Source organism: Copadichromis virginalis, linkage group LG8 (assembly GCF_057382275.1).
Source record: "Copadichromis virginalis isolate Kocher_CV1m ecotype Utaka linkage group LG8, C_Virginalis_male_GT1.1, whole genome shotgun sequence".
Lineage (NCBI taxonomy): Eukaryota > Metazoa > Chordata > Actinopteri > Cichliformes > Cichlidae > Copadichromis > Copadichromis virginalis.
In genome coordinates this window covers 26,020,779-26,034,197 of record NC_140625.1, presented here as the reverse complement: position 1 = coordinate 26,034,197, position 13,419 = coordinate 26,020,779, and the positions used below count along the sequence as shown (strand labels likewise).

The 13,419-nt window shown below is 40.3% G+C and overlaps 2 protein-coding genes across 2 annotated transcripts; one reads left to right on the top strand and one right to left on the bottom strand.

The window, feature by feature from the left end:
- Positions 1–4,088: 4,088 nt before the first annotated feature.
- Positions 4,089–5,400, top strand: LOC146703543 (interferon a3-like). Its single transcript, XM_085466799.1, has 5 exons — positions 4,089–4,241; positions 4,343–4,426; positions 4,816–4,965; positions 5,107–5,196; positions 5,302–5,400. The coding sequence occupies exons 1-5, from the start codon at positions 4,089–4,091 to the stop codon at positions 5,398–5,400; spliced, it is 576 nt and encodes a 191-aa protein (XP_085322925.1).
- Positions 5,401–7,818: 2,418 nt separating this feature from the next.
- Positions 7,819–8,839, bottom strand: LOC146703542 (interferon a3-like). The gene is made up of 5 exons (XM_085467265.1): positions 8,708–8,839; positions 8,522–8,605; positions 8,229–8,378; positions 8,047–8,130; positions 7,819–7,936 (listed from the first exon to the last, which is right to left on the bottom strand). Exons 1-5 carry the CDS (start codon positions 8,837–8,839, stop codon positions 7,838–7,840), a joined length of 549 nt encoding a protein of 182 aa, XP_085323391.1. The 3' UTR covers positions 7,819–7,837.
- Positions 8,840–13,419: the final 4,580 nt, after the last annotated feature.

Here is a 13,419-nt window from a genome sequence, read left to right as displayed (position 1 = left end):
AGAAACTGCTGAAAAAGCTAAATGCAGGCCACATGAAATGACGCAATGATGCAATGAACCAAGGTAAATACACCTGCTCATTCATACCTACGCCCATTCTTCACTCACGTGGCAGCCGCTTTCATTTTCCTCGGTAAAGAGAAAAAAAAATACCCAAAGTGGAAGCTGTAGTTTACGAGTATCACCTATAGGCGGCGTAGAGTTTCTACTTGGAACAAGTGTCACCTGGCAGTTTGCTGCTTGCTGCCGTGTGATTGGCAGAGGAACTTTGAAAGTTAATAGGTGTGTGAGGTGAGGTCAGCGCTCCTCGGTGAGGAAGTTCCAGAGACAATTAACTCACTCTGGTGCGAGTGGGTATGTTGTTCGTGTGACGTTTTAATGGTGTTCAAGCTGTAGATCGACAGCGCGCGATCAATATTCTGTTGTTGTGATGCCTCTGCAGTTAATGTTTCTTTTTGGTTGATTTGTAATTTCCTTTGGTTAGTCCGTCCAGCCGTAAAGACTGTTATGAATGAAGAGCGGACTAACCTCTCTCGTTTTTATCTTTTCGTTTATTAATTTGTGCCACTTCCCTTTTATAAATCCAGACTGCAGGTTACGCATACCGCTGATTCCCAGCTGTGCTGAGACCAGAACTGTTTGCAGTGCGTGCCCAGTGGTAAATTGATTGCAGTGTCTCTAAACTGGGTTTAGTGTAGTGCAGTGTAGTGTTATTTGCTCGCACCTTTGGTTTGATAGGTTTAATGTGCAGCTGGAATATTAGTAAAATATGTTTTGAGTCCTGTTTGGGAATGAATGGGAAATGTATGTTTAATTGATGGAATAAATAAATAAATTATACATTTATCTCTTTGACATTTTATTTGACACCTTAGTGCTCTGTTACATATTGTTGTAGACGCCACAGACTTTCTGTTCTCCGTTCACAGCTCCTGCCCTGCTAAAGACTTTTCATAACACACTCTGCAACTTATATGACCTGTATATTTGGCTTTTTATATATTTCAGAACCTGAAAAAACATAAACTTAAATCACTCTATACTCTTTTCTTCTCTCCTGTAATCAACCCTACTTGAAAATGAAAACAAACGTGCGTAAGGAGCGTCACTGACGTTTGGCGCACATCCGCTTTCATTTTATTTCATCATAAGTAACGAAATGTGTTCGACGTTGACTGTTTTCATTTTTTAACATTTTTTTTTAAACTGCCATTAATGTCTTGCAACCAGTGGCGGTCCTAGCCTGTTTGGCGCCCCGGGCGAACACTCCCTCTGGAGCCCTCCCCCCCACACACACAAAACATATTAGGAATTGTACAGTAACATAAAACTGTTGGACGGAACCATACTGAATTTCGCCAGAGAAACACACACACACACACACACACACACACACACACACACACACACACACACACACACACACACACACACACACATACATACATATGAAGAGAGAGAGAGTATGCATTGTATGCAAACGGCGACCAAACAGCCATCATAATTCGTCATACAATGAGAACAGGACTATTTTTACCATTTCTCTTTGGAGCAACTGTAACCCACATTATTTCCTTAGGGAATGAAGTATTCTGATTCTGATTGTTTCAGGATGACCTGCCATTATCCAATGACACATCTGCTTACCTGTATCTTTTGCTCGTTTCTCCTCCTCTTCTTTTCTATTTTTTCTAAACTGAGCACCTGATGGCTTTGAACTGTTCTTGTCCATCTTCCATTGGTTTTAATTTTGCACTCCAGTATGAACACAAATTCCCCAACTCAACGATCGCCACAATATAACCTAATAGACCTACACCTAGTTCGCAGATTCACTTTGTCTAAGGTGTATTTCTGGGATTTCACACAACCCAGGATTCAAATCATGAATACATATGGGCTTGGATTTACATCTTTATGAATGAAATGTGCTCTATTTGGAAGCAGCCGGCCCCCCTCCCCTGTCGACAGGCTGTATGTACAGGCTGTAGTGAGTACAAGCTATGTACAGGCTATGAACAGGATATAAATATGAAAAACTATACAGAATATGAAATAAATAACTTTACAGAATCTGAGATATACAGTTATACAGAAATGGGAACTATGCAAGTTGTAGGATTAAAGATTATCGAAGAGAGACCAAACAGCCACTTCACAAGCGCATGGCACAACACAGAAGAGCCACCTCCACAGGACAAGACTCAGCAGTCCATCTGCATCTTAAGGATAAAGGACACTCTTTCGAGGATGCCAATGTTCACATTTTGGACAGAGAGGACAGATGGTTTGAAAGAGGAGTGAAAGAAGCCATATATGTCCACTGTGAGCGACCATCTTTGAACAGAGGCGGTGGTTTACGGCCAGGTTTCACAATGAACTCACCCGAAACTCTGGCTGATTGGGACCCACACCCAGTTTCACACCTTGGCTCAGACGATTAGTGGATCATCAGGGGGTCCTTTTGTCCCTCTGTGGGCGGATACTCCCACTAATATCTGGGACTCTCCACCATTTGACCTTAGAACTGAAGAAGCTTCTCGGATGAGAGGTGAAACGTCTTCAAGTAACTTAAAGAAGTCCAGACGCTTTTCTTTGCAAGCTCCTTTGACTACGATGACCTGGATGACTGAGAACCTTCACAGACAGATCATCAAACTGTAAATTATAAATTTTAAATTGTTATTGATCCCTTTACCCCGAGTCCTAAAGTGTGTATTTATTTTCTTACTCTTCTTATATTTGTTGTTCGTTTACTTGCACTGCTGTAACTGGAGGCTCGGCGTTTCGTCTCTCTATATACCGGACTGTATATAGCGGAGATGACAATAAAGTTTACTTTGACTTCAGCAGCAAGCAGGCGCACCGAGGGCTCTCGCGCTCACTTTTCGCGTATAGAATTTCGAAAAAACATCGGTGCAAATTCTAAGTCAGTATCATGATGTCTCGTGTTTGGTGTTTGTTGGTTTTTTTATTGTTTTATTTTGCGAGTTGGTTATTAGATGCTATCCAACCAGCCAAAGAATCCCCCGCCGCCCCGCCCTCTCCTCCCTGTGCCACAAGAAGCAGGCGCACCTCGCAAACGGAGGGCGCCCTTACTCCCAGCAATCCGCCCCCCACCACGATGCTGATATCAAAAACCGCTACTGCTTGCAACCCGCAAAGAAGGTGAATACTACTGCCTGAAAATAATTACTGTAAATCTCCAACCTTCAATTTTCCAAGATAAAATAATGTAAGAAAGAATTGAGATGAATATACTTTTACATGACGGTAATTAAAATACACATATATTAAACGACCATTATCCGAGGTTTACTTGAAACCAGCTGAAGGTTAAAAAACTAAAACTAATTTTTATTTTTTTTATTTTAGCTACCTTAATGTCTTGCAAACTGCCAAGAAAGTAAAGACTCCCTGAAAAACATTGCTGTAAATCTCCTATCTTCAATTTTCCAAGATTAAAATCAAGAAGTAAAAACAGATTTTGGATAAATAAACTTTTACTTGACGGTAATTAAATTACATTTAAACTAATTAAACTAATTAAACGACTGTTGTTCTACGTTTACTTTAAAATCGCCTAAAGGTTTCATGTTAATCGCAAGTATTAAGAGATTGACATAGAGGTGGAGATTTGTGTTTTTATGCTTTTATGTGGTAACTTGACGTCATCTCATGGTGCTGCTGCCTCAGTTTTTGTTATATCATAGCCAATTTTTGTACAACACTGTCTTTATATGACACAATTATCATAAAAAAACAACAACAAAAAAAAACACAAACACAAACTAAAAAAAATGACATAAATCTTTTTTCTGGTTCACGTTTTTCTAGTTTCTACTTGATAGAGTTAGAAAACGAAATCTTGCACTCTCTATAAATGAAAGAACAGATCTTAAATCTTAAAAGGATGACATAAATCTACTATGTTTTTACTTTTGAGACGATTATCCAGCTGATTAGAAAATGAAATAGGTGTGTCCTTGGGCTTTGCTATAAATGAAGCGCCTGAGGTTTGCTCCATCAGAACACCAGGAGACCTGAGAATTTGCTTCACACTAAGGAAATTTCTACATTTTTCAAAAATGATCAGCAGGATTTTCATCGCTTGCCTGTTTCTCGGGATGTACAGTACGGGCTCTTTGCTAGGTTGCAAATGGATTGTAAAAGATCAAGACGACATAAAACATCAATTCCATGTGTACAACAACAGAGCTTTGGGTTTCCTTGATATAATGGTGAGTGCACTTCTTTGCATAATGTTTAACATGGTATTGATTTATATAGTTTGATTAGTTCAATGGATATGATGTGTGTGCGTGTTTTGTGTGTGATGCAGATTACTAACACCACTAAGGATGCTGAAATTGAGCACACAGTGGCTTTCCCTAATCAACTGTATCACCAGAAGTCCAAAGCAACAGTAAGTCATCCCCAGCTTTTTACATAAAGTTGTTTCTTTTTTAATGAAAGAATGGAAAGTGTCGTGATTGCAAATCCACAAAAGTTTGTCTTTACCTATATATAGACTGTTCAGCTATGAAAGGGTCGAAGGGATTCTCTCCCACAGAGCCAAGGGAGTTGTCTCTTATCACGACTCTGTCATAACTCCTGTGCATAAAAATGTATAATTCAAAGACAAAACACAACAATGTTATTTTCAAACATTTGTTCCTGTGCAAACAAAGATTTTCGGTCCCTGGGAAATTTCTCATAGCTGTGTGGATTCTTGTTCTTTGACTATTCAGCCATCTTGAAGTTTTAAAGAAGTATGATCTCTTCTTCTTCATCTTCGTCTTCTTCTTCTTCTAGGATGAGGATAAACTGGCTTTCATAGTTCAGATTCTGGAGGAGGTGGCTGCCCTGTTTGAGGAGGATCACAGCTCTGCCTCATGGGAGGAGAACACAGTGGAGAACTTTCTCAATATTGTGAACAAACAGGCTGAAGAGCTTCGCTCCTGTGTAAGTTCACTTTCATTTGTTTTTGTAATTTTACAATGAATTCAGTCTCTCTTGTGTAAAAGACCTGACAACTGTGAATAAGTTAAAGTGGTGAATGATTTATTTAAATATATTTTGTTTTATTTCTCTTGATTTATTTAGATTGGAAGCCACAGTTACACCACACAGAAGGTGCAACGGCGGACAGAAATGTATTTCAAGAGACTCTCAAATGAAATCCTAAAGAGAAATGTAAGCCGGCATTATTTTTTTTTACTGAGCCTGTATTTAGTATTTAGCTATGACAGATTTTACACCGCTGGTATTTTAATAATGATAATATTGTTTTGTCTGTAGGGTTACAGTGCTGAAGCCTGGGAGACGATCAGGACCATAACAGAAGATCATCTGAGTCAATGCGCATTCCTGGTTAACTCTCTGGGAAATGCCCACTAAAACTTGTCTTTCGGATAAATTTTTAAAATGTATTTGTATTTCTTAATTGGTTTAATTTATTTATTGTATTCATAATATTGACACTATTATTTATTTTTAGTATTTGTGTATTATTTATTCATTTATTTATTAGATTTCTGAACATTTTCCATAAAATAAACTAGACATATTATTTGATATGTTAAAGTCAATAAATATTTTCTTATCACACAAATTGAAATTGTTGACTTTTCTGTTCCTGAAATATCAAGAATAAGGGTTATGCACTTATTTTTAATGAGTGCAATCAAACATTAGACACATTGTCCAGATTTATATAGAAAGATTGTTTTGATTCTTCACAAAAGCTCTTATAACATAGAAAGTAGAAGTACTGATACCTCATGTGGAGTGAGTATGAGCACCAAGACCACTTTAGAGACTTTCTTTGGTTTGGTTTCTTTTGGTTTATAAAGTATGACGAGTAAACTGAGAGCTTTACCTTTACACTCAGCTCTCTCTTCACCCTGATGGACCAGTACAGCAGCCGCAGCACTGATCTGTCTGTCAATGTCCTTCCCCCTTCTCCCATCACTCGTGAACAGGACCCCAAGATACTTAAACTCCTCCACTCGGGGCACAAACTCATCCCTGATCACGAGTGGACAGTCCACCCTTTTCTGGCTGAGCACCATGGCCTTAGATTTGGAGGTGCTATTCTCATTCACTTCATTACATTTGGCTGTGCAGCATTCCAGTGCGAGCTGGAGGTCATCAGCCGATGAAGGCAATAGAACAACATCATATACGAAATGCAGAGCTGAGATTCAGAGAACATCTGAGCCTTCTGCCACTTGGCTACACCTAGAAATTCTCTAAATACAAATTATGAACAGAACCGGTGACAAGGGCGGCCCTGGTGGAATCCATCACCCACCGGAAACCAGTCTGACTTATTGCTCATTGCTGGCTATGCGGACCAAGCTCCTGAAATGGTTGTATGAGAATTGAGTGGTCCATAGCAATGGGCCAAACAGCCCATACTCCTGAAGTACCTTCCACAAGACACTCTGACGGACATGGTCGAGTGCCTTCTCCGGGTCCACAAAGCCCATGTAGACTGGTTGGACAAACTCCCAAGCACCCTCAAGTATCCTCAAGAGGATAAAGAGCTGGTCCAGTGTTCCACCATCAGGATGTAAACTGCATTGTCCAAGGTTCGACTAACTGCCACCTCAGAGGTACCACCCCTGATCTGGTAAATGGACTGATTCTTATATAGCACTTTTCTACTCTCCCGGGGTACTCAAAGCGCTCTATACAACATGCCTCATTCACCCATTCACACCCACTCATACAAGCACTTCAAGTGCAACCTAAACTACATTCACACACATTCATACTCCGATGAATGCAACTCAGGGTTAGTATCTTGCCCAAGGCATGCAGACTGGGGAAGCCAAGGATCGAACCACCAACCTTCCGATCAGTAGCTGATCTGCTCTACCACCTGAGCCTCAGCCACCCCACACAAAGTAAAAGTTAGACTGATGCAGTACATGAGCACAATGCCTATACAAATATACCTATATCATGCATAAAAGAACTGAAAAATGGTACATACTTCTTCAATTCTAAGTTTTTCCATATTCGAGCATTAAAAATAAATAAAAGAATAAATAAATAATTTGGTCATTTTCAGGTTGTAAAATAATTTAAGTGGAAGCTTAGACGACAGTATTTATAATTATTTAACAAAAAGTAAACTTCACAGCATCACATCTGAAATTAAGTATATTAGCGCAGATACAAGAGGACTTGTTTTGCAGCCATAAGATGTGAACAACTTGTAGTCCCTGAGGAGACCATGAACTCCTCTCTATGTCAAAATATTCCAAATGTGAGGCCATCAGTTAAAATTTGGCCCAAACTGGATCAATGTAAAACAGAAAGGCTGGAAAAACATTATCCACGTTTTTTTTTATTTCATCATGAAATAACTGTCTTAATCGTGTCAATTTATTGATTAAGTGACAGAAGAGTTACATCTTATATTATGGGCTTTCCTTTTAACCCATTAAAGAACACTTTCATTCCACTTTCGTGAACTTCCAAGCACTGTGGAGTTTTGTTTTTCATTTTTTAGTTTAATTGCAATCGAAATCTGGTTAAAGGAACTTACAAGTTCACCATTTTGATATTAAAAAGTAATATAAACAATAAATTCACTTTGTAAGAAGATAGACTCTTTTATTTGGTAAAATATATTTTACAAAATGTTCATTTTGCTCATTATAAAGATAAAAAATATTCCTAAATCTTCATCAGCATAGAAAAACAATCAAAACAAAAATATACAAATAACCAAGTAACTAAATAAATAAATAAATAAATAAAATAAATAGACAAGCAATTAAATTAACACAGCCGTCATTACAGACATGACAAGAGACAGGTTTTATTGGGCCGTGTGCAGAGATGAAGCCAGCTGTTCTGCTCTCATTAGATGGGCTTTGGTTTCTTTCCTGATCACCTCCCAGGCTTCAGCACTGTGACCCTACAGAAATACCAATATTAGTATTCTTATTGTTATTGAAACAAGTTATTATATCTATTTACTTTAAGGTTGATCTAAAACCCAAATTAATGAGAATGATGTGATCTTACCATTTCCTTTAGGATATGATGTGAGAGTCTCTTAAAGTACATGTGCAGCTTTGTGGTTTTCTTCTTGTGACTGTGGCTCCCAATCTAATTTAATTACAAGCAAAATGACAATTAAGAATATGTCATGTCATGTAAAGTATCATATTCGAATGTAATAAAAACCTAACTGAAAGTGAACTTACACAGGAGTGAAGCTCTTCAGCCTGTTTGTTGACAATATTGAGAAAGTTCCTCACTGTGCTGTCCTCCCATGATGCAGAGCTGTGATCCTCCTCAAACAGGGCAGCCACCTCCTCCAGAATCTGAACTGTGAAAGCCAGTTTATCCTCAGCCTGGAAGAAGAAGAAGATCAAATACAGACCACTTTAGAAATGCTTCAATAATAATAAGAGTGGATTTAAAAGACAAAATTAATCTGTCCTAAGGGAAAATTATGTTTTTTTCTATAAATAGGCAAAAGCTGAGGTTCACTTACTGATGATTTGGACACCTGGTGGTACAGGTGATTAGGGAAGGCCACAGTGACCTCCACTTCAGTGGTGTTAGTGGCGTTTTTAGCCTGCAACACATTGAATGTTTTAGTCATCAGATGCTCAAGTGAAATAATTCTAAAACTATTTAAATAACGAATCAACTAATATCAAAACATTAAAACACTCACCATGGTATCAAGCAGATTCAGAGTTTCTTCGTTGTGCTGTCTGAATTTATGATCCATCCATCTGCAGCTTAGCGAGGAGCTTTCAGTGGACAGAGTGAGAAACAGGCAAGCAAAGAGAATCCTGTTCATCATTTTTTTTAAAGGTATAAACTTCCTTTGTATGAAGCAAACTCGGATGTCTCCCGGTGTTCTGATGGAGCAGACCTGCAGCGCCGCATTTATAGCAGAGCGAAAATATTTCATTTTCTATATACCTGGGAAACCCGCAGGTACAACAAGCTGTAATGTCGTACACGTGGGATTTAAATTTCCGTCTATAAAAAAAATATCCCACACTTAACAATATATCTTAAAGAAGATAAGATATCATGATGTATGAGGGTTTGACCTCATTATGAGGATTCGTGGACATACACATCCATTTGAACACCTAAGAAACATGACGACAAACTCAACTCACGACTGATGATTTCATTTGTAACCAAATCGTGTATAGGCTTACGTTTTGATACTAAACAGGTAACGTGTTACAGGGATATTAATGCTGCTTTGAGGACATTTTCATCTATTATTGTCAAGAAACGGGCATGTGGCAGGCAGACGGTGGACCCACATGCATGAACAGGTGATGAAACAAAAGTGATCAGATCACAGGTCAGATATATGTTAACGATAACGTCATTGCAAGTACTACATGTGCTGGATTGCTTTTCTTGTTTGTTTGTTTTGTTTTGCTGAGGGGGGCTTTTTTCAGTTATTATTATTTCAGACTCATTCAGAATCGGAGCAGATAAATACTCCTGGTTTGACCTCCACTACCGGTTACATGAGGTTAACACAAATACATCACAACTGATTTACAAGTACAGCAGAAGTGCAAGCTGTTTAATAATGAAGAAACTGCTAAAAAAGCTAAATGCAGGCCACATGAAATGACGCAATGATGCAATGAACCAAGGTAAATACACCTGCTCATTCATACCTACGCCCATTCTTCACTCACGTGGCAGCCGCTTTCATTTTCCTCGGTAAAGAGAAAAAAAAATACCCAAAGTGGAAGCTGTAGTTTACGAGTATCACCTATAGGCGGCGTAGAGTTTCTACTTGGAACAAGTGTCACCTGGCAGTTTGCTGCTTTCTGCCGTGTGATTGGCAGAGGAACTTTGAAAAGGTAGTAGGTGTGTGAGGTGAGGTCAGCGCTCCTCGGTGAGGAAGTTCCAGAGACAATTAACTCACTCTGGTGCGAGTGGGTATGTTGTTCGTGTGACGTTTTAATGGTGTTCAAGCTGTAGATCGACAGCGCGCGATCAATATTCTGTTGTTGTGATGCCTCTGCAGTTAATGTTTCTTTTTGGTTGATTTGTAATTTCCTTTGGTTAGTCCGTCCAGCCGTAAAGACTGTTATGAATGAAGAGCGGACTAACCTCTCTCGTTTTTATCTTTTCGTTTATTAATTTGTGCCACTTCCCTTTTATAAATCCAGACTGCAGGTTACGCATACCGCTGATTCCCAGCTGTGCTGAGACCAGAACTGTTTGCAGTGCGTGCCCAGTGGTAAATTGATTGCAGTGTCTCTAAACTGGGTTTAGTGTAGTGCAGTGTAGTGTTATTTGCTCGCACCTTTGGTTTGATAGGTTTAATGTGCAGCTGGAATATTAGTAAAATATGTTTTGAGTCCTGTTTGGGAATGAATGGGAAATGTATGTTTAATTGATGGAATAAATAAATAAATTATACATTTATCTCTTTGACATTTTATTTGACACCTTAGTGCTCTGTTACATATTGTTGTAGACGCCACAGACTTTCTGTTCTCCGTTCACAGCTCCTGCCCTGCTAAAGACTTTTCATAACACACTCTGCAACTTATATGACCTGTATATTTGGCTTTTTATATATTTCAGAACCTGAAAAAACATAAACTTAAATCACTCTATACTCTTTTCTTCTCTCCTGTAATCAACCCTACTTGAAAATGAAAACAAACGTGCGTAAGGAGCGTCACTGACGTTTGGCGCACATCCGCTTTCATTTTATTTCATCATAAGTAACGAAATGTGTTCGACGTTGACTGTTTTCATTTTTTAACATTTTTTTTTAAAACTGCCATTAATGTCTTGCAACCAGTGGCGGTCCTAGCCTGTTTGGCGCCCCGGGCGAACACTCCCTCTGGAGCCCCCCCCCCCCCCCCCCCCCCCCCCCCCCCCACACACACACACACACAAAACATATTAGGAATTGTACAGTAACATAAAACTGTTGGACGGAACCATACTGAATTTCGCCAGAGAAACACACACACACACACACACACACACACACACACACACACACACACACACACACACACACACACACACACATATGAAGAGAGAGAGAGTATGCATTGTATGCAAACGGCGACCAAACAGCCATCATAATTCGTCATACAATGAGAACAGGACTATTTTTACCATTTCTCTTTGGAGCAACTGTAACCCACATTATTTCCTTAGGGAATGAAGTATTCTGATTCTGATTGTTTCAGGATGACCTGCCATTATCCAATGACACATCTGCTTACCTGTATCTTTTGCTCGTTTCTCCTCCTCTTCTTTTCTATTTTTTCTAAACTGAGCACCTGATGGCTTTGAACTGTTCTTGTCCATCTTCCATTGGTTTTAATTTTGCACTCCAGTATGAACACAAATTCCCCAACTCAACGATCGCCACAATATAACCTAATAGACCTACACCTAGTTCGCAGATTCACTTTGTCTAAGGTGTATTTCTGGGATTTCACACAACCCAGGATTCAAATCATGAATACATATGGGCTTGGATTTACATCTTTATGAATGAAATGTGCTCTATTTGGAAGCAGCCGGCCCCCCTCCCCTGTCGACAGGCTGTGTGTGAGATCATCAAACTTCAAAGTTCACCAGGGAAGACACAAAGGATAACTGTTTGCCTTTCCTGGACTGCGCTGTGCACATTGAAGAGAATGGCAACCTCAACATCGAAGTTTACCGGAAGCCCACACACACGGACCAGTACCTCCTGTTCGACTCCCATCACCCTCTGGAACACAAACTTGGAGTAATTAGGACCCTACACCACCGGGCAGAACATGTTCCCTCTAAGCCTGAAGGAAAAAAGAAGGAACACACACATGTAAAGGAAGCACTCAAAACGTGCGGCTATCCTAACTGGGCGTTCTTAAAGTCAGCAAAGAGGCACAGAAAAGAAGATCAGACACCAGCGAGGGAGGATAAGAAAGACAGACGCAACAACATTGTCATCCCCTATGTAGCCGGTGTATCAGAAAAACTCAGGAGAGTTTTCTCCAAGCACGACATCCCAGTGTATTTCAGACCCAGCAACACGCTCAGACAAAAACTGGTTCACCCGAAAGACAAAACGCCAAAACACAGACTTAACAATGTGGTGTATGCTGTACAGTGCAGCGAGGAATGCCCAGACCTCTACATTGGAGAGACCAAACAGCCACTTCACAAGCGCATGGCACAACACAGAAGAGCCACCTCCACAGGACAAGACTCACCAGTCCATCTGCATCTTAGGGATAAAGGACACTCTTTCGAGGATGCCAATGTTCACATTTTGGACAGAGAGGACAGATGGTTTGAAAGAGGAGTGAAAGAAGCCATCTATGTCCACTGTGAGCGACCATCTTTGAACAGAGGCGGTGGTTTACGACACCAACTCTCTGCCATCTATAATCCAGTTTTGAGATCCCTTCCCAGACGCCTTAACGCCCACTCACATCCTGGGCCATCTGACCTCAGGAATTCGCATGATAAGGTGGGGCCAGGTTTCACAATGAACTCACCCGAAACTCTGGCTGATTGGGACCCACACCCAGTTTCCCACCTTGGCTCAGGCGATTAGAGGATCATCAGGGGGTCCTTTTGTCCCTCTGTGGGGGGTTTATATCTGGGACTCTCCACCATTTGACCTTAGAACTGAAGAAGCTTCTCGGATGAGAGGTGAAACGTCTTCAAGTAACTTAAAGAAGTCCAGACGCTTTTCTTTGCAAGCTCCTTTGACTACGATGACCTGGATGACTGAGAACCTTCACAGACAGATCATCAAACTGTAAATTATAAATTTTAAGTTGTTATTGATCCCTTTACCCCGAGTCCTAAAGTGTGTATTTATTTTCTTACTCTTCTTATATTTGTTGTTCGTTTACTTGCACTGCTGTAACTGGAGGCTCGGCGTTTCGTCTCCCTATATACTGGACTGTATATAGCGGAGATGACAATAAAGTTTACTTTGACTTCAGCAGCAAGCAGGCGCACCGAGGGCTCTCGCGCTCACTTTTCGCGTATAGAATTAGAATGATAAGTCAGTATCATGATGTCTCGTGTTTGGTGTTTGTTGGTTTTTTTATTGTTTTATTTTGCGAGTTGGTTATTAGATGCTATCCAACCAGCCAAAGAATCCCCCGCCGCCCCGCCCTCTCCTCCCTGTGCCACAAGAAGCAGGCGCACCTCGCAAACGGAGGGCGCCCTTACTCCCAGCAAATGGGCGATAGAAAACCGATGGTGCCTATGCCATTCCCAATACGCGCTGGCTGATGTCTGGGCAGCATGAGTACGAGCAATTTATTTATTTATTTATATTTGCCGATGCCCGTGAATCCGCCCCCCACCACGATGCTGATATCAAAAACCGCTACTGCTTGCAACCCGCAAAGAAGGTGAATA